The sequence below is a fragment of the Camelus bactrianus genome, chromosome 8, assembly GCF_048773025.1.
Source record: "Camelus bactrianus isolate YW-2024 breed Bactrian camel chromosome 8, ASM4877302v1, whole genome shotgun sequence".
Taxonomy (NCBI): Eukaryota; Metazoa; Chordata; class Mammalia; order Artiodactyla; family Camelidae; genus Camelus; species Camelus bactrianus.
Genome location: NC_133546.1, coordinates 74,809,433 through 74,831,180, shown reverse-complemented (window position 1 = coordinate 74,831,180; position 21,748 = coordinate 74,809,433). Strand labels below are relative to the sequence as shown.

The following is a 21,748-nucleotide window of genomic DNA, read 5'->3' as shown; positions in this document are numbered from 1 at the left end:
AATTTAGGAGATGGTCCAAAAGATTTGACAGTTTTGTGAACAAGTCAGCTTTAACCATGCCCATATGAGGCATGCTCATCTTACCCACAGAGTCAGCACAAGCCTAAGTTGGGCATTAAAGGTAGTTCTCTTCCAGATCCTCACCTGGAGTCTTTCAACTGTGCCTTCTCATTTGCCCATCTACACACCTATATCCATCACCTTGTGTAAAACGGACGCTCAGATCTTAGAAAGGTAAGTCAGACTATGGGTCACACATTACCCATTAATTTCCCATTAATTTCCCTTTATCTTTTTCCCAGGGAGAAAACCAAGCATGAGAGAGGAAAGCATTTCCTCTTAGGATGCTTTTTAAGAGACTCCATTTACAGAATCACTTTAAGCCGCACTAGTTGCCTTGATCTGCATGGAGATTCCAGGGGAACTAGTTTAGGCTGCAGGAATAGAGAAGAGCAGACAGTTAAACATGTTACTCTTCCTGACTTTATACAGAATGTGGCTCCCTATTTTCTATGTCCTGGCTGAGAACTCACTAAATATTTTAATTAATTTAGTTAATTCTTAGAGCTGACCTGGCTCAGTGCACAATGCTCTTCATTATTACAAGGTTAAACTATTTTAAAAAGCTTAATTAGTAATATTTAAATAAAAGAAATTCTTTCTGCTGACGATATAGTGTTTGTTGTTATAGTTTTAGCCTATAGTCAATGTAACTCACTAAGTCAGTGTTTCTCTAATTCCACGGTGGAGGATTGGCTTTTAAAATTTCCAATTTATTGTGGACTGGTACTTTTATAAAATATAATAAAACTGAATTGCTAGAGAAAAGAAATAAGGACACACAGAGCGTAAGTCCCAATGTTTACTATTGGATTCAATAGACTTAAAATTACACTTTCATAAATATAATCAAACTAACAATGGAGGGAAAAAGGAAAAAGTACCAAGACTGTACACATTGTTGAAAGTGTGTGCATATGCTGATAAAAAAGATTCACTGTTACACTTGGAACTTTTTGTTGTTCTGCAATTATAATAAAACACATATATATGTTTATACACACATACACATATCTCACCTCTTGCTTATCCATTCATCTGTTGAAAGACACTTAGAGTGTTTCCATATCTTGGCTAATGTGAATAATGTTGCAGTGAACATGTGAGGGCAGATATTCCTTTGAGACCATGTTTTCATGTCCTTTGGATATCCACCCAGATGTGGGATTGCTGGATCATATGGTAGTTCTATTTTTAGTTTTTTGAAGAACCTCTGTTCTGCTTTCTATAGTGCCTGCACAAATTTACATTCCCACCACCAGTGAGTCAGGCTTCCCTTTTCTCCACATCCTCTCCAGCACTTATTATTGCCCATCTTTTGATAATAGCCATTCTAACAGGTGTGAAGTGATTTCTCATTTTGGTTGTGGTTTGAATTTACATTTCCCTGGGAATTAGGGATTGGTTTCTCAAATTGCAGAAACAGTGAGTTGTTTCTCTAATTTTAAAATTCCTAATTTTGTCTCCTTGATAATCACCAAGTACCCTAGTATGCAATAATAGTTGTTTTGACCATTTTCTATATTATCTCCACTTCTAAAAATCTCAGATTTTACAGATTATTCTTTACATGTTCACAATTTTTACCATGTCATTAAGCCTATTGTCCAGTTCAGCTGACAATTTCTTTGTTAGCAAGACTTTCTTGATGAAGGCAGCAGCATGTTGGTTTACATTCTGGTGCAATTTTCTTAATCTGGGACACTGATTCAGAATGTTTCTCTACCCCTGCAGCTGTACCATCAGAACATATTCTTGTACAAAAATTGAACCCTAAACCATATTTGTTGAAAATGCCATTCTTCATTGTTTCTTTATAGCTCAGAGCTAGTTATATTTATTGGCAAAGAAGCAGAAGAAAAAAAATTCTTCATTATATTACCATCATTTATAATTGTACATTTATCAAAAGACTTGTCACTTGGGCATTACCTGTGCCCTTGTCAAGATGCAGGAAAAATATTTTGCTCATTTTGTTTATTCTTTGAGTTGGTATTAGCTTTTTTTTTTTTCCTAAAATAGATCAAGCAACGGAATCTTTGTCACATATTCACCCAATATTTCTGAGCAAATATCTTTGACTTGTCATCTTTCACTAATGCCTCCACAACTGCATGCTTATTTTCCAGTCTCAGCAATCTAAACTGCTACTTGAAAAGACACCCACAAAGCACCATTAAATACGAGGTACTGAACTTTGCTTCAATTGGCTTTGAAGTCAGTGTTCATCCTTCCAAAATTGTTTTGGTTTTGCATTTACTTATGTTTCCATGTGTACATGTTGCTTAATGTTGTGATGATTTCATTGCTTCATTAGCCAGTCCATTACTGCAAATAACATGCTATGATTTAATACTTCACCTTCAATTAACTGAACTCAATATATGAGTAATCATACTTCCAAGTAAAACCAGTATCAATTCTTTTGCTTTTCATTTATTTGGAATCACTTCCACAGCCATCTGTTATTTTGTTTCTACTGAAAACAGATGTCCAAAAAAAAAAAAAAATCCCATGAAGCTTCTTTTGCCATTAGTTAGTCAGGGTTAAAAGCTAATAACAGAAATTTTACTTCCCTAAGTTAATTAAAAATCCAAAATAATTAAAAATTACAATTTATAAAAAGAAATGATTACATTTCTCAGATTTTTGTGGACTGCAATTGACAAGCTAACCTTAAAGAGGCACGTGCTGTAGCATGGCCCTACTGCTCGTCGAGCTAGAGCCCTTATGACTCTCCAAGTTTGTTCAACAACATGCCAGTTCACCTACAGCCTGCATTACTGGACGGGTCCAAGAATCACATGCTTGTTAAATTGTTATAAAAGTTTCTAAATACAGATTTTCAGTTTCTGAGATTACGATGGCCCAGTAGCATTTTGTCCGAGCACCACACTTGCGTAGCACAGTACTGCACAGCGCCCGTGGTTTACCTCCTACCTCTTTCCTAAGGACAACCCTTTCACCTCTTCTCCTTCCTTTTACATCCTTTTAACTAGGTGGACAGTAGTCTATGCTTTAAATGAAAACAAACACAGGGCTAGTTATGAGGAAAATGCAGATCAGGTGGGGTCTATTTTCTCTAACCTTGTCTCCTTCCCTTCTTTCTGCATCACATAGTCCTCCCCGGGATGTTGTAGGCACGTGGTCCACGACAGACTCGTTTTATTGGCAGACTCGTTTTATTGGCTGACTCCTCCCCCACCTAATTAATCATCTGGCTTAGGGTTGGTTTAGCACATTTCTATGTCTCTAGAAAGTTATGATGCTGACATGTTTGTAACAGAAGCAAATTGAGGTTGATTAAGTAAAACAATTCTAAGTTATAGGATATTTTCCAAGAGTGTTCTAATTTGATGTTTCAAGGGAAGTCTTTCAAAATCTGAACATGAACAGTAATGAGATCTGAGAAAGTTTCATAGATTTGTTCAACTTTCTAATTATGTTATTGCTAGAAAATGTTTTTAATTGTTGGAAATGATGTGGCGGAAGAGGAAACCAAATACATTGTTTGCTTCTGAGAAAACCCATTATACGTAATTAGATTTAAAATTGAATAGCAAGATATAAAGAAGGAGTATGGAGGTGGAGCATGAGGGAGATACTTAGGAAAGTCGTAAGTCTTAAGAATAAAAGATTTAAAATAAAAGGTTCATCCTACTAAACGCTGTGGGAAATTCACCTATTTCATTTTTTCGTTTCAGTTTTCTTATGCTAGAAATTATCTAATAAATGCATATTAGACACACTTAAGCCACACAATTTTGATGAAATAAAAAAGAGAAGGGGTGGGGCACCATTTTCAATATGAAATTAGAAGCATAACTTCTTTTGAGTTAGTAATTTTATGCCATCCTTGTTCCGCTGTGAAAAGGTTTTCTCTCTATGGCAACAACTGTAAAGAAGTATCTCATATTCATTTCCATCAGCTTTCAATGAAAAAGATTTTAAGCCCATAGTAAGCTAGCAGTGTAGTGCACAAAAATTCATAACTATGACCACAAGGATTTATTGATAAAGAGACACAGGCAGAGAACTACTCTCATGAGAAACCTGTCCTTTGATATTTCCTAGCTTGGGAATTATACTTAATTAGCATGCTTCAGAAATTGTATATCATTTGAGGGAAAAAAAATGAATAGCAGCTTAACAGAATGTGTACAGAGATAACTAAAAAGTGAAAACTGCCAAAAGCAATAAAGATAAGAGTAACTTAATTTTGGCAATATTTTACTCTGACATTGTTTACATTATATCAATAAATCAAAGTTTTCCAAGAAGTCAGAATTGCATTCTAGCAAAATGGATTTATAAAACAAAATAAGTGAATTCAGACAAATGGCTGATAACAGAAATGCTCTGGTCATTTGCAAAGGAAAAGAAGCATGGTTAGGAGTAATACGAGGTGCCTGCATTTCATCAGCTGCTTGAAGAATTCAGGAAAACTCTGAAATTACAATAGATCTTTTCTTTGCCCAATACTCTGTTCCCCCCACCCTTTTTTTTTTTTTTTTTTTTTTTAGTTTGGCTTCCTCTGACTTCTGTATTTCTCTCTGCTTTTACTGGACTGAATTGGACTTGCTGTTCATAGGGGAAGAAAGTAGTGGCTCTGAACTTCACTAGCCTGAAAAGGATGAACAATCTGGAGACTGGTGCCTTTTATATACAGCACAAGTCTTATGAAATTATATCTACACTGAAAATCCTTTCTGCAAAAGACACATCATGCCTTGATTCCAACTTTGATGAGAAATTAAGCATCTATGCCCCTCCTCTCTTCCTATATGTCCTTATCTTATACCTTATCTTTCAACCTCCTCTGGTGCTGCTGGACTATTTATTATTATAAATAATAATCTATGTTGCTTGCAACTTCAGTTTCTCTTTATTCATTGACTTCTTTGCCTTAATTTGTGAAGATATTCAATTAAAAAAATATATTTTCCTCGACCTCTACAAATGCCACCTTAGGCAATCTCTCTTTATACTTCAGCTTGTGAAAAGAGTAGTCCATAATCCTGAGGACAAAGAATGCCACCTGCTAGTCCAATAAACAACACATGTTGCCCGCCATCAAGCCATCAACCACTGTAGCCACCCCCCACCCTCAACAGTGCACAGTGAGGGGTAAGGGGAATTCAGAATGGAGAATGACAGGAAGCATTCTGTGTTGGATGCTGGCCCTAGATAGTTAAAATGTATATCTAAGGAATAATTTCAATAAGCCCAGATTTTACATCTTCTAGTACATAGAAAAATGCTAAAATCACTAACTTGAGATGTCTGTTTTTGTGGTTAGCAGTAATCGTTTCATGTTCAACTACGTGGTTTCTTTCTTTTTTCTTTCTTTTCCATCAGATTCCTGTATATCCTGGCTCTCCCCTTACCTCTTTGGAACAGTCTCTTAGAGCTATCTGAGAGGCTGTCTCCCAGCCTATAGTCCTCAGTAGGATCCCTGAAAAAGGCGGAATGCACAACTTTTATGTTGTGCTTTCTTCTTTCAGACAACAGCCCCCTGATTTTCTCAATACCTGCTATACCCCAAGCCCCATGAAATGCACGTCCACCTCTGCACAGCACAGACACTCTTAGAGACCAGCCTCATCCAAGACCATCAGTGGCTTTTCCCTCCTCTCTGATGCCTCTGAAGCAAAGAGCTGACCATCTCCCCCCACTTCAAAACTAGCCTCTAATTCTACTTCTCTGCACTTCTAACTCTCTCATTTTTCACCTCATCTCTCATATTTACCTCCTCACCCACTCTTACATATAGGCTGACCTGAATTTCAAGGTCTACCCTCAGTTCTTTTCTTTCTACAGTTTCTCCCTTGGTCATCCTACCCACTCTGGTGGCTTCAAATGTCACCCATAAATTAATGACTTCCTAACAGGAAGTTCTGTTCTTTTTCTTATGACCTTGTCCCAGGTTTTAAGGGACTAGTACATTTCCATTTTCAAAACCTTTCAACAGCTCTCTTGTTTTATGCTTCAAACTGACTCATTTCCAAAAGGTTTTCCTCCAGTGTTTTCTACTTTGGTCTACCACCATCTCAGATTTGATACTTCAGTAATCACTTTTGATGCTTAAATTCACTGCCTTGTTTTTCTGCTTGTTCTGTCTCCTTGAGGTCTGTCCCATCTATCTGGTCATTTCACTTTGTTTTTATAAGCATGACCTGAGGTTAGCCTTTTACTACTATTGATTAGACTAAAAGAATAGTTCTATCATCTGCTTCCATATAAAACACACACACACACACACGCTGTGTCTTATCTCTGTCTCTCTCTTTTGTGGTAAGGTCACTATTATCAAAATTTTCATCACCTTTTCACTTCTGCTTGAAAGCCATTGAGGATTCTGCATTGGTGATGTGAAGGTGTTTTATTCTATCTCTGGTACAGATGCTGTTAGTGCCAGGCTGGGTGCTCAGCTGCCATGGGTTTTGGCTGCTGATAGCTTCTGCCTGCACCTTCCCAGACGTTTGCTTCAGTCCGCAGGACCTGACCTGCCTGGCGACACGTGAGAAGTTACTGCTCCTCCCCCATCCAGTGTGGTAGGCAGGTACCAGAGCACAGCCCCCAACCCCAGCATAGGATAAATTCTGTGGTGCTCCAGAGAGCCTTGTGGGATAAGGCTGAGTCTAGACTGCTGAAGCCAAGCCTTTGTCTGCATCCTTCCTCTTCCTTTTCCTGCCTCCCTCACTCTCTTGTAGGTTTCTTCTGAGAATCACATGCACAGGAATCCCATCTTAGATTCTGCTTTTAGGGACACCTGACCTAAGCCAACGTCCACGGTACCTCACACAACAGGCACTCAAGTGTTCCTTGAATAATAAATAGGCTCTGGGCAGCGGGGGAGGGTTAGCTCAGCTGTAGAGCGCATGCTTAGCAAGCAGGAGGCCTTAGGTTCAATGCCCAGTACCTCTATTAAATTTTTTTTAATTAAAAAGAACTATTTAAAAAATAGGCTCTCAGATCTCTCAGAGAGAAGATTTTGGTTCAAATGTAGTTGTTTCCCTCCATATAGGTGTCTTCACTTATTTTCATCTTTTCCCTACTTTCCCTACTTTTTAATTATCTCTTGTCATTTTATCTCAGTGCACAGATTTTGGCTGGATTGAATTTATAAGACCCTCAAATTCTTCTGAAGATAAACATGAACTACGAACTCAATCAAATAAGAGCACAATGGAAATACTTAATTTAAATCTAAACACAGTTTGAATGCATGCTATTGAAATGTTTCTGTAAAAGGTTTGGGATGTTGTGGAAATACACGGCCAATGGAGAGCTGAAGCAACAGCCTTCAGTATGGCACAAAAGCATAGATGTTTTGGTTTCCTTCAATGGTATTTAACTCTTTTCATTTCTTTTTTTAAGGTTAATTTTCTTAAGACATTATTATTAATTATTATTAAATAAAATATGTTATTGAATGTGTATAAATTATATGTGTTTATATCATCAAATTTTACATTCACTCAAGGCATTAAATATATTTTTAGATATTCTTTTTTGTTGTCCCATAAACACACTGTTACCATCTCTGACAATCAAATACAAATAACAGTCCTTGCTATGTGCATGGTGTGCACTGTTTAGTGGTTTTAGAGCCACAAATACAAAGAACACAATATGGTGGACACAGCATATGCTGTATACAGTTATGAGTTTGAGAAGTACAGTGATAACACCCACATATACACACACATACATCTATGTATGTATTTTTGCTGAAGATATTGCACGTGTCAAATGTATTGATAACAATTCATGAAAAAATCCAATGAAAAATTTACTGGTTTTTAAGGAAAAGGAGGAAAAGCAGGTTCTAAGCAATTTCTGCAGAATTCAAGAACTGAATACAATTATTCCAAGAGACTCAGAAGTGAGTACTGTATAGTGTACTTACATCCCGTAAAAGAAAAAATTTTAACTTAGAACTGTATTATATTTATTTTAGCATAGCGCTGCTCTCCCCTGAGAATTGAAATAACAACATTCTGGAAAAAAACAAAAGAACTAAAGTGCTTGAAAGTTAAACTTGCTTTGAGCATTCTGCACTATCATCTAAGGTCACTCAAAATATTATGGAATTTTTCAAAGTCAAGGCCTTGTATTATTTATTAGAAACATGATTTTCTGGCTTTCAAGTCATTAGGCCATAAAAATGTTTCATGTTCCAATGTTTTGCATTTCTAAAAATGTATAAGTTTATATTTCCCAAATTGATTAATAACTTGTGATTAATCTTGGTTTTGGCATCGCTCACATATATGTTCACCGTGTCTCAAACGGATAAATGACTTTGTACTTGACATTTCCAATGGTAAATGTACCAAGTAGCTACAGATGCAGTCAGTGTGATGTTCTGAATACAGATACTGATGCAGGGATATGAGATGTCAGCATCCTGGCAGAAAGTGCCTTCTCCTTTCCTTGCTCTTTGAATGTTTCTGTGGCTAAGCAAATAATATTTACAAGACTTTTCCAGTCACCAGAGTGCATCTGAAGTGCTCCTGGCTTAATCCCTTAATACACCTGAGGACTAAATTGTGTTGAGACAGATAAATCGAGATTAGGTTAGAATCTTGAGTGATTTGCCTGAAGTCACAAATTAATCTGATCCTACAGCTGGAAAAAGAGCAGCTCTGACCCCCATCCCAGGTCCCCACAGACCAGGCAGTGCTGGTTTCTAACTCTTGATGCAGGATGAGCAGGGTGTGGGGACAGCGCGTGCACTCCTCACAATGCATGGAGACCTCAAAAGGACCACCTGCAGCTGTCTACATTTGTCCCTCATAATGTGTGGCTTTAGTTAGAAAAATAAAGTGGCTTGGCTTAAATTCTCAATATGCAAATCTAGATTTGGGCATGGGACCACAAAACAGACAGTGGGTGCTTCCTAGTGTACAGAATAGCTAAGGAGATTAAAAGTCCTGAGGCTTTGGAGAACTGTGAAATATTTCTGAACCTGATTTCCCTTATTTGGTGTACTGGAATGACACTACAGCTTCCTTTCAGCTCTAAAATGTGACAGTTGATGTCCCTGAGATGGGCCCACCCCCCAGGCCCATTCATCTGAAGAGGCTCCCAGCCTCTCTGGGCCTCCAGCTCTGAGGGCCTCCAGTTTGAAGGAGTCCCTGTGAGATGGTGACTCTTCCAAGCAGAGATCAGCTCGTGGGTCTATTCACATAACTAAATAAGCCATTCAGAGTCAGGATCCTATTTGGGAAATATGAAACCTTCCCTCTTTACTAACCCAATGACAGAGATAGCTTGTAAATCTACGTTGCTACACTGCAAATAGGGTCATTTGACCCTTCATTTAAACGAAGAAGAACCTCAACTTGTAGTAGGAAGAACAAATCTGACTCCATATTCGATCTACTCCTTTGGCCCTAACCCTGGGCTCTGTTTCCTGGGCTTAGTCATTCTGGTTCTGATCTTTTGTAAAAGCATGTTGCCTAGAGCCTGAAATAGACAGGACAGCCCATTCTCAGGGCCCTCACCTTTAAAGGTATAAAACTTTTCCATTCCTATAGAGAGAATAAGTTACAGAACAGAAAATAACATTTGTCTTGTTGGGGGTTTACAGGGGCACCATGACCTGACCTACGTGGACAGCTGTAAGAACAAAGGATTCCGACACCAAGAAGTTTGAACAACCAACCACACCCCCTGCCCTTTTTAGTATAGAAGGAGCCTGAATTCAGACTTGGGGAAGATGGTTCTCCAGGACATTAGCTCCCTCATCTCAGTCTTCTGGCTTTCACATAAAGTCATTACTCCTTGCCCCAACACCTTGTCTCCTGATTTATTGGCAAGCAGAATGAGTTTGGACTTGGTAACAAGCTCGTTGTGGTTTAATGATCTATATAATATTATCAGACAAAACTGCTGGTTACAATCTCCTTTTCTTTTTACAGCCTTCCCAGGGTGCTTTGTGTCTTTTCCTTCAAGTGCACTGCACAGACTCGCTAATTAGAGTGACATTCACCGCAGTGGACCAACGGCACACTGCCATTAACTAGCTGTGATATTTAATGTTATCTAAGGGGTGGCCTGCTCTCACAGACAGGGTTGCATCCTTACTGGGACTCCTTTTCCCCTGATTCGGATTAGACTGAACTAACAGTTGTCTCCCCACATCTTGTTCCTTTGTTCTATCTTCCTTACCCATCAGAGTGTGGGGCAAAGTGGAAGACTTTTATCCCAGCTACACAACTAATCCCTTGGGGACATTTGTCATTGACATTAACATATGTTAGCCTCTTTTTTTCCTTCCTGTTTTACTCCATTGCTTGAGCAACTACATTTGAGGCAGTGTAGGGGGACACCAAGCTAGAGTGAGCAGAAGCACGCAGGTGGCAAGCTACTAGGAGAAAATTGTGAAGTACAAATTTTCAGAGAAAGCAGATCAACATCATTCTTTAAAATTTTTTTGAAAATTCTCTGAAATTCTGATTCTCTATTTTGAGGAACGTATAACTGGCAAGAACTCCAAAATTCTATTAAGAAATGTCACAAATATTAAATCACATTTATTATGTGAAACAGTTGATGGTAAAGCCACATGCTTAATAGTCAATCACATGCTGACTGGGACCTCATCAGTTAGAACAAGCACAGGAAGTCAATATGCAGATTACTGAGTGCTATGTTTTTGCTTCAAGAAATGTATCATATGCCAAAGAGAAGACTGCAATTCGTATTTCTGTACTGATTTCTCATTTAATCTTGGAAATAGGGAATAAAATGAGGGAAGCAAATTGATGTTGGGATCTGTGCACCTGGGAAGGGACTCAGAGGAAAAGGGAGACTACATGGTAGAGACCCTCCCCGGGGAGGGGGTGGATTGAGTCACAGGTTGGATGCCTCTGGGTTCTGACACAGGGAAGAGGAGCCCACTTGTCTGGTTGGAGGCCCCTGTTCCTAATAGGAGGGCTGTGGGAGGCCTAGACTGTGCTCAGGAGCAATGTGCACATGCTTGCTTGCACCCAAAGTGGGGAGGGGACAGTGGATTGAAAACTGCACTGGTGGCTGGCCAGTTGCCATGACTGCTTAGCATGCACACCCAACCTGAGAGTGCATGCTCTAGCCCCACTGGCTTCATGAGCTGACCCACGCTGGGGCAAGGATCAGCAATGTGACACAGAAGCAGCTCAGAGCCAGGCTGGTGTCTGAAAGGTGGAGGCAGCCATTCCCTGTGCTTAAATGGGCAGCACATCTGAAGCAGTCCTGATTTCTGACCTCAGAAGGTCCACCACAGCCCATGCCTGACCGATGCCAAGTGCTCACTCTAGCCCCTCTTGCCCCAGCACTGCTCCCCTCTGGGGTGAGGGTGCTGGTGCTGGGAGTGGGGAGAGCACACACTTGAAGAGAATGTAGCCAGCTCAGACCTGGCCCTCAGGGCTACTACTCTAGCAGTGTGGGATCTGATCACACCCCTGAAAAGACAGTGATGACCACGGAACAGAGGGGAAGCTCAGCTCACAGCTGGATCCAGCTCTAGCACCTCCATCTAGAGCCCCACCTCCAATCAAGATGATAGCTGCCAGCACATCCTGAAGAAAGCCATAATATGTGTCCACATCAAATCCAGCTCTCCTACCAAAGCCACTGGGCACACACAGACTGTACAGGGATGTTCCCACATAAGGACACCACTTCAAGACCAGGATAGGTAATTGTTCACCTAATTTCATAGAGACAGTGAAAGTTAAGCAAAGTAAGACACAGAACAATTCATCTCAATTGAAACAGTAAGAGAAAACCCCTAAAAAATAAATAATGAAACAGAAATAATTTACCAGATAAAGAATTCAAAGCATTAGTAATAAAAATGCTAACAGAATTTGAGAAAATAATAGAAAATAATAATAACACGGTGAGAATTTTAACAAGAAACTATAAAATATAAAAAATAACTAGTTGAACTGAAAAATACAATACCTAAAATGAAAAACACTCCAGAAGCAATGAACAGCAGACTTAGTGATACAGAAGAAGGCATGAGTGATCTAGAAGATAGAATAATGGAAATCACCCAATCAGAACAGCAAAAAGAAAAATAACAACAACAAAATGGTAACAGAGAGATTTATGGGACAACAGCAGCTTACCAGCATTTGCATTACAGGGGTCCCAGGAGGAGAAGACAGAAAAAGTGGTCAAAAAGATATTTAATGAAATTATGGCTGAAAAATTCCCAAACATGAAGAAGGGAACAGATATCCAGGTACAGGAAACACAGAACATCACAGACAGGATGAACCCAAACAGACTCACACCAAGACATATCATAATTAAAATTCCAAAGGCAGCAAGAGGAAAACAAAGAGTCACATACAAGGGAACCTCCATACACCTATCAAGTGATTTTTCTGCAGAAACTTTGCAGGCCAGAAAGGAGTGTCATGATATATTCAAAGTGCTGAAAGGGGGAAACCTGCAACCTAGGATACTTTACCCAGCAAGATTATCATTTAGAATTGAAGGAGAGATAAAAAACCTCAGATAAAAGAGTTCATCAATATTAAACCAACCCTAAAAGAAATGTTAAAGGGTCTTCTCTAAGTGGAAAAACAAGGCTATAACAAGAAGTAAGAATTTCTAGAAAAAGAAAAATCCTATTAGTAAAGGCAAATATTTAATAAAGGCTAAGGATCAACTACTTAAATAAGCTAGTATGAAGATTAAAAGAAAAAACCTGTTAAATATAACCACAATAATTAGTAAAAGAATAAAGTTGAAGATGTAAAATATGACATCCAAAACACAAAATATGGGGGATGGGAATAAAAAATGTAGATCTTTTAGAATGTGACCAAACTTAAAGGACTCCCTGTTTGAAACAAATAGATATAATTATAGGTCAACATATATGAACCCTATGGTAATCACAAATCAGAAACTTGCAATAGATGCTCCTTTTCAGAAAGGAATGGAAGAATACCACTAAAGAAGGTCATCAAACCATAGGGAAGAAACTAAAAGAAGAAGCAAAGAGCAGAGAAGAACTACAAAAACAACCAGAAAACAAATGTAAAACAGCAATAAGTACATACCTATCATTAATCACTTTAAATGTCAATGGACTAAATGTTCTAGTCAAAAGACATAGGGTGACTGGATTTAAAAACAAGACCCATCTATAGCTACTTTACTTCAGAGCTGGAGACACAGACAGACAGAAAGTGAGGGGATGGAAAAAGATATTTCATGTAAATGGAACCAACAAGAATGGGGATAGCAATACTCAAATCAGACAAAATAGACTTGAAAACAAAATCTATAGCAAAAGACAAAGAAGAGCATTATATAATGATAAAGGGATCGATAAAAGAAGAGGATATAACACTTGTTAACAAATATGCACCCAATACAGGAGCACCTAAATATTTAAAGTAAATATTAACAGACATAAAGGGAGAAATTGACAATAATACAATACTAACTAGTAGGGGATTTTAAAATCCCACTTACATCAATGGACAGGTCATCCAGACAGAAAATCAATAAGGCAACAGTGGTTTTCAACTGACCAATTGGATTCAATAGATATGTACAGGACATTCCATCCAAAAACAACAGAATACACATTCTTTTCAAGTGTACATGGATGTTCTCCAGGATAGATAATACACTAGGTCACAAATGTTAGCAAATTTAAGAGGATAGAAACTATATTAAGCATTTTTTTTCTAACCTCAATGGTGTGAAACTGGAAATCAATTAAAGGAAGGAAAATGGGAAAAGCACAAATACTTAGAGACTAAAGAACATGGTACTAAAAAACCAATGGGTCAAGGGAGAAATCAAATAAGAAATCAGAAACTACAAGACCAATGAAAATAAAAGCACTGTTTTCCAAAATCCCTGGGATACAGCAAAAGCAGTTATAAGAAGGAAGTTTATAGTGATAAAGGCCTACTTCAAGACACAAGAAAAAATTTCAAATAAACAAACAAATCTACCATATAAGGAATTAGAAAAAGAACAAACAAAATTAAAAGTCAGCAGACAGAAGGAAATAATAAAGATCAGAGAAGAAATAAATAAAATAGAGGCCAACAAAACAATAGAAAAGATCAGTGAAGCCAAGAGGTTGCTTTTTACAAGAAAAAAAAAATTGATAAACCTTTAGCCAGGTTCATCAAGGAGACAGACGGCCCAAATAAACAAAATAAAAAATGAAAAAGGTGAAATAATAACCATTACCCCGGAGATACAAAAAAATCATAAGAGAATACTACAGTTACATGACAACTAATTGGACAACCTAAAAGATATGAGCCAATTTCTAGAAACATACAAACTGCCAAGCCTGAATCAGGAAGAAATACACAATCTGAACAGACTGATCAATAGTAGTAAAAATAAACTTGTAATAAAAAAAAAAAAACTCCCAGCAAACAAAAATCCAGGAGTGGGGGCTTCATAGCCAAACACATGAAGAAGAGCTAATACCTATTATTTTAAACCTATTCCAAACATAGGAGGATGAAGCACTTCCAAGTTCATTCTACGAAACCACCATTACCCTGTTACCAAAACCAGTTAAATACACTATAAAGGAAGAAAATTACGAGCCAATATCATGGATTAATATAGATGCCAAGATCCTCAACAAAATATTAGCAAACCAAATTCAGCAACATATAAAAAAGATCATACACGGCAATCAAGTGGGATTTGTTTTAGCTATGCAAGGATGGTTCAACATCCACAAATCAATTGATGTGATACACCACAATAACAAAAGGAAAAATAAAAGTCACATGATAATCTCAATAGATACAAAAAAACATTTTACAAAATTCAACATCATTCATGATAAAAATGCTCCTCATTAAAGTTGGTATACAGGAAACATATCTCAACATAGTAAAGGCCATTTATGACAAACCCACAGCTAACATCATACTCAATGGTGAAAAGCTGAAAGCTTTTTTTTTCTCTAAAATCAGGAACAAGACAAGGATTTCCACCCTCACCACTTCTATTTACCATAATATAGGAAGTCCTAGCCACAGCAATCAAAAAGAAAAAGAAATAAAAGGCATCCAAATTGGAAGGAAAGAAGTATAGCAGCTACTATTTGCAGATGACATGATACTACACATACAAAACCATAAAAGTCTCTTCCAAAAATATTAGAACTAATAAATGAATTCATTAAAGCTGTAGGACACAAGATTCTGTTGCTTTTCTATACACTAATAATGAGCTATCAGAAAGAGAAAGCAAGAAAACAATCCTGTTTAAAATCACATCAAAATGAATAAAACTTCTAGGAATAAACTTAACCAAGGAAGTGAAAGACCTATACACTAAAACCTATAAAATATTAACAAAGGAAATTAAAGATAATACAAAAAAAGGAAATATATCTCATGTTCTTGAATTGGAAGAATTAATAGTGCTAAAATGTCCATGCTACTCACAATCTACAGATGTGATGTAATTCCTATCAAAACACCTCTGACAGTTTTCACGGAACCAGACTAAATAATTCTAAAATTTATATGGAACCACGAAAGACCTGAATTGCCAAAGTAACCTCGAGGGAAAAGAACAAAGCTGGAGGTGTCACACTCCCTGACTTCAGACCACACTACAATGTTGGAAGTAGGCAGTTAAGGGGGTGGCCACCTGGAAGGAATAAAAATGAAATGAAAAAGAGGCCAGACACAGGCAGAGAAGCATATCTGAGAGCAAGACAGAGGGCAACTTGCAAGGCATTTACAACATAGAATTTCTATATGGGATCAACTAGGGTCCAGCAGCAAAGAATGCAAGAGTGTGGGACCATCCTGATCCAACCAAACAAACTTCTGTTTGGGGCAATGACTAGCTCATTCACCAATAAATGTTCTTTCAGAGATCTAGAGTAACTTTAAAAAAAGGCCCTGGGAGTTTCATCTGCATCTTAAGATTGTTCAGACATGCACTTAATGTGACTATAAAGGAGAAATCTAAGATTACATTAAACTAATAATTATTTGTTTGTGTTTGGGGAGATATTATTAGGAATATTAGGAAATCCTATATGGAATCTACATCTTAGAGGGGATTTTTATAAACGCCAGTTCTTTTGAGATGTTTCGTGTGAACTTCTATGAACATGCTCAGTTGCCTGAAATATTCTACTTTTCACCAAGATGGCAGGTTCTGGGCTTCCACCCAGTTCCTGTGCTCATTTCTCCACCAGATTCCCCATTGCTGCCTCTCCTTTCTCACACTTCACCCCTTAATTCCCTCACATCTTTTCTTGTAGGTTTTGTTTCCAGTGCTTTCCCATGTGTTCAACTACAACTTCTTTCGCAGCTGGCCACAATTCCAGTCACCTCTTCTTTCATCCAGTATCTCTCCCCCTACTTTGTTCCAAATTTTCATGCTGTTGCACCCTCCATGCATCTGGAAACTCTATTCTGTTGTCTACTGAATATAGTTCTCTGTGCTATACAGTAGGTCCTTGCTGTTTATCTATTCTGTACATAGTAGTTTGTGTCTGCTAATCCCAAACTCCCAATGAGACTGCTCACTTCTTAAATTTGCTTCTCTTTCAAGTAACTTAAAAAGCAGAATAAATCACTGAGTATATTTGGAAATACTCACTTGTAAATGTGGGTAACATTAGTAATACCTGAGCTAAATACTTCCCTCTCTAAATATAGCATTTGTGAAAGAGTAGTAGTAATCATGACAACCCTTGCCTAACATCGTCTACAAAATGTTATAAGGTTCTTTAGTTTCTGGTGCTGTGTCACTCTTTACAGAAGATTAAATAAAAGCAATATAAAATTATCTGGACTATACATATTTATAAATGGAGCAAATTTACATAATACAGTGGTTGCACTTTACAATTTGAATGCATTCCTCCATAATTGTCATGAGGAATACATAAGGTTAATTTATTCTTTAATCCACTGTCTTCTGAAATGTAGGCTTCACTAGACTACAATTTCAATTTGAAACATTATTAGCTTTAAGGAGCCTCATTTGAGTATTTTTCACGTTAGCTGCTCTGACAAAGACTCTCATAATTATCTTACAAGCCAAATTAAGAAATGTGGGTGGCAAGGAGGTAGCGTTCAGATGTATTTGTCCACGACTTGACTATCACGCCACATCAATATCAATGGTAGACAAGATGGGAGCTTTGCTGTGCAGAAGCTTGTAAGTTTCATTAGGTCCCATTTGTTTATTCTTGCTTTTATTTCTTCTAGGAGAAAATTTTTGAGATGTAACATGGATGCTCCTGGAGAATGTCATTCTAAGTGAAGTAAGCCAGAAAGAGAAAGAAAAATACCATATGAGATCGCTCATATGTGGAATCTAAAAAACAAAAACAAAAACAAACAAACAAAAACAAAGCATAAATAAAGGACAGAAATAGACTCACAGACAGAGAATACAGACTTGTGGTTACCAGGGGGGTGGAGGGTGGGAAGGGATAGACTGGGATTTCAAAATTGTAGAATAGACTACACTGTATAGCACAGGGAAATATACACAAAATGTTATGATAACTCACAGAGAAAAAAATGTGACAATGAGTGTGTATATGTCCATGAATAACTGAAAAATTGTGCTGAACACTGGAATTTGACACAACATTGTAAAATGATTATAAATCAATAAAAAATGTTTAAAAAAAAAAGATAGGAGCTTTGCTGCTGTTTACATAGAGCTGTCAGGCCCTGTTCTGTTCAGGATTTATTAATGATTTGAATGAAGCCTCAGAGGGTAGGCTTATCAAAATTTAAGGTGATATAAAGTTAGGAGCTATTTCACTGGGGAAAAAAACCCCAATAGAATGGTATTAGAAACAAATCCAGAAGATGTTTAACAATGACAAGGATCAGTTCCTCCTCTGTGATTCAAAAAGGCACCTGTACAATTGCAGAGTGGGTGATGATCTGGCTTGGAAGATGTTTTAATTAAAATAAAGGAGGAGGAACATTGAATTGACCACATGTCAGTACAAGCCAAAAGTACAGTTTCATCCTATACTTAAAAATATATTAAGAGAGTAGATCTCATGTTAAATGGTCTTAATACATAATTGAAAAGAAAATGCTCTGTCACGGGAAGAATTTAGACACACTGCCTAACTTCACCCAGCTTCATAATTTCCATCTCAAACCACATACAGAGTGGGGAGGTTATAGCTCAGTGGTAGAGTACATTCCACTAAAAAAAAATGATGAAACCATCTAGGGAGTTTAAGGGTATTTCTGGAATTGAAATTAAAAACTTGTTTACTATGATCATTATAATTATTATTTTTCTACTTTACTGAGTTAAAATTGTATATGTTTAAGGTATACAACTTGATCTTATATACATTGTGAAATAGTCACCAAAATCAAGCTAATTAACACATCTATCACCTCACACATGTGGTGAAAATACTTAAGATCTACCCTTGTAGCCAGTTTCGAGTTTGCAACACAATGTTAATTATAGTCTCATTGTTTTACATTAGATCCTCAGAACTTACTCATCTTGTATAACTAAAACTTTGTACCCTTTGGCCAACATTTCCCTTACTTCTCTCTCCCCCCAGCCTCTGGTAACCACCACTCCACTCTCTGTTTCTATGAATTTTACATTTTTAGATTCCACATATAACTGAGAATATGCAGCATTTGTCTTTCTGTGTCTGGCTTACTTCATTTAGCATAATGTCTTCCAGATTCATCCATATTATCACAAATGGTAAGATTTCCTTCTTTACTAAGGGTGAATAATGTTCCATTAGTGTGTGTGTGTGTGTGTGTGTGAGTGCATGTGTGTGTAATCACATTTTCTTTATCCATTCATCTGTCAATAGATGTTTAAGTTGTTTCTATATCATGGGAGTATGCATTATCTCTTTGAAATACTAATTTCACTCCTTTAGATAAATCCCCAGAAGTGAGATTGCTGGGTCATAAGGTAGTTCTATTGCTACTTTTCTTGGAGGAACTTCCAGTCTTTCTCCATAGTGGTTGCACCAACTTGCATTCCCACCAACAGTGCACACAGGTTCCCTTTTTCCCACATCCTTGCCTTGTAATCTCTTGTCTTTCTCATAAAATGTAGCCATTTTAGCAGGTGTGAGGTTATATATCACTATGGTTTTGATTTTCATTTCCTTGAGGATTAGCTACACTGAGCATCTTTTCATATACCTGTTGACCATTTTTATGTCTTTTGAGAAATGTCTATTCAAGTCCTTTGCTCATTTTAAAATTAAATTATTGTATTTTTGTTGTTGTTGTTGTTGTTGTTATTGAGTTGCATGTTTATATATTTTGGATATTAACTAGGGAGTATAATTTACCACTCAGTTTCCAGTAAGGGGTAGTTACTAGAAGGAAAATGCTCCCTGGATGCTAAAGTCAGAAATTAATTCAGAAACATGGTCCTGGATACAAGGGACATCTTGGCCGCTACTATGAGAAAAAAGGAAAAGAAGCTTGGAAATTAACAAGATCATTTCATCTGGTCCTCTGCCCTCAATGGGTTAAATGCTTAAGGTAGCCTCAAAGCACAAAGTAATTTTCTATTTCTTTCCTGAGACTATTTGGTCAGGTGGATTAACGAACTCTTTGATAGAGTGGGGCTAGAGACATAGAGGGGAAACTACAATCATATACGTTGGTGTTGAGAGTAGAACCCAAATACGATTTTGTAAATAATTTTAAAATACCAGCACAGTTCCACTTACTAGCAATGTGTTCTATCCAAGTTGCTGAACAACCTCAGTTTCTCTGTGAGGAATAGAGTAGAACCAAACTCACAGAGCCATTGTGGGAAATAAATGAAATAACAAATATGAACCATTTAGCACATTGTAAGTAGCCCATAGATATTAGCCATTATTCACCAAATTTTTCCTTTTATTTTCTTAGCCATCAAAATGTATTAAACCCTTTTGGGTTCACTGAAAAAGACCTTGGGAATTAAAACTGGGCATAGAATTTTTTTAACTGAGCAAACTTAGACTTTTTTTATTCAGTCCATTTTTTCCCAAATCGAATGTTAATTGTAACACCAAAAAATTAAAAACAGAGCTGTCCTAGTGGAAGGAGTTAGGAAAAACAAAGTGTGACACCATTCACAGAAGCATTGATTCAGTCTTAGACTTCAATAGAAGCATGTGGTCTATGGTACAGGGCATACGTGGCACATTCAACTCTGCCCTAAATACCACCGCACACATTCTATTCCACTCCTGACACCTCCAGAAGGCCCATAGTGTTTTCTGAGAAAGACTATCAGCCTATTAGGCAGTCAGGAATCCAGATATGAGAAAGAGCTAAGAAAATTAGGATTTTACTAACCTGATACAAGATTTCTTGGTAAAATATCCCATTGATCCTCAAATATTAGAACTCTAATATATTTGAGGCAACAGCCTTATTTACCAGAGAGTAGAACTGGGAAGAATAAGTAAAAATGACTAACAAAGAGGTACAGGGTTAATATCCTGGGACAGTAAAAGAGAACACGAGATCAGAAGCCCCAATTTCCAGTCTTGGCTTGACTTTTTATTAGTTCTATGACTTTAGGCAAGTCACCAACACTCTGTGAGTCACACTATTCTCATTTATAAGGTAACAAATGTTAATACTACTACTCATGTGAGATAGCACATGTGAAATGTTTCAAGAGTTTAACATGATTTGAGATGATTAATAATGATTAGCCACAAAAATGGGGGGGAGGCCACTGCAGAAAGTGATCATGCAGAGCTGACCAACTGTCACCTCAAGGGTTCCTTCTACTGGAAGTCAGTAAGACTAATCTCACTAGAAGGTGATGGCTACACTCCCACGGTAAGTACAATTGATTCATGTCCTCCATGTTTTATCTCAAAGGTGGTAAAAGTGACTAAAAAGTCACTACCGTCAATAATTTAATTTGGCTAAAGAATGTAGCTGTTATCCACAGTCTTCACAGGATTCATCAACAAGCTAGAACTCCATAAAGATGCTCATCAAACTTAACTCTGCAAAGATCAGCTTAACTCAAAAGCTCCAAAATCCACAACCACTGTGCTCCAGATCAAATTACGGTTAATTCATTTCACCCAAATTATATCTCTACATTTGTGCTGCCAATCTGGAAAACACATAGAGTCTTTTGGACTCTAAAAAGCCCTGTCAAAATCTCAAATCTCAAATTTCAGACTTCAGATAGTTGATACTCTCCTTACACCCATCTGCTTGCTGTATTTTGGTCTTATTTTTCTAAGTGTTCAGAAATAAGTAACCCCTGAGCTAGCAACACTTGCCAGTTGCTCTGAGTTTACTTACCCTCTGACCCTCTTTTCCAGGTGGACCTTGGGGGCCTTGTATCCCCAGGGAACCCTATGAGAGAAAAAAGACAACTATTAATAGATTGTTTCAAGTACAGCTGCCTCTCAAAGAGTGCTGTGAAAATGAATGCCTACTTTAGTGATTATACGAAACTTTTAAAGTCTTTTGAGCTCTTCTGAGGTTAGACTATGTAATATATTAATGATGATGAATTATTGCTCTTTGACTGGTTTATCTTTGTAGTTAATACCAAAAGAGAGAAGAAAAAATAAAGCAATTCCAAACCAGGTGTGAGGCCCAGTGTTTATTCCCAGTGAAGACTTCCATATGATTGGAACCACATTTTATCAAACTGCCTTCAATGAATG

The 21,748-nt window shown here is 37.4% G+C and overlaps 1 protein-coding gene across 1 annotated transcript in view; it reads right to left on the bottom strand.

Moving 5' to 3' along the window:
- The window catches only part of COL19A1 (collagen type XIX alpha 1 chain), a 325,408-nt gene that overhangs the window by 139,449 nt on the left and 164,211 nt on the right, over positions 1-21,748 (bottom strand). Inside the window, exon 15 of the mRNA XM_010967573.3 lies at positions 21,378-21,431. Within this exon, the coding sequence (XP_010965875.2) occupies positions 21,378-21,431 (54 nt within the window). The remainder of the gene's footprint in view (positions 1-21,377; positions 21,432-21,748) is intronic.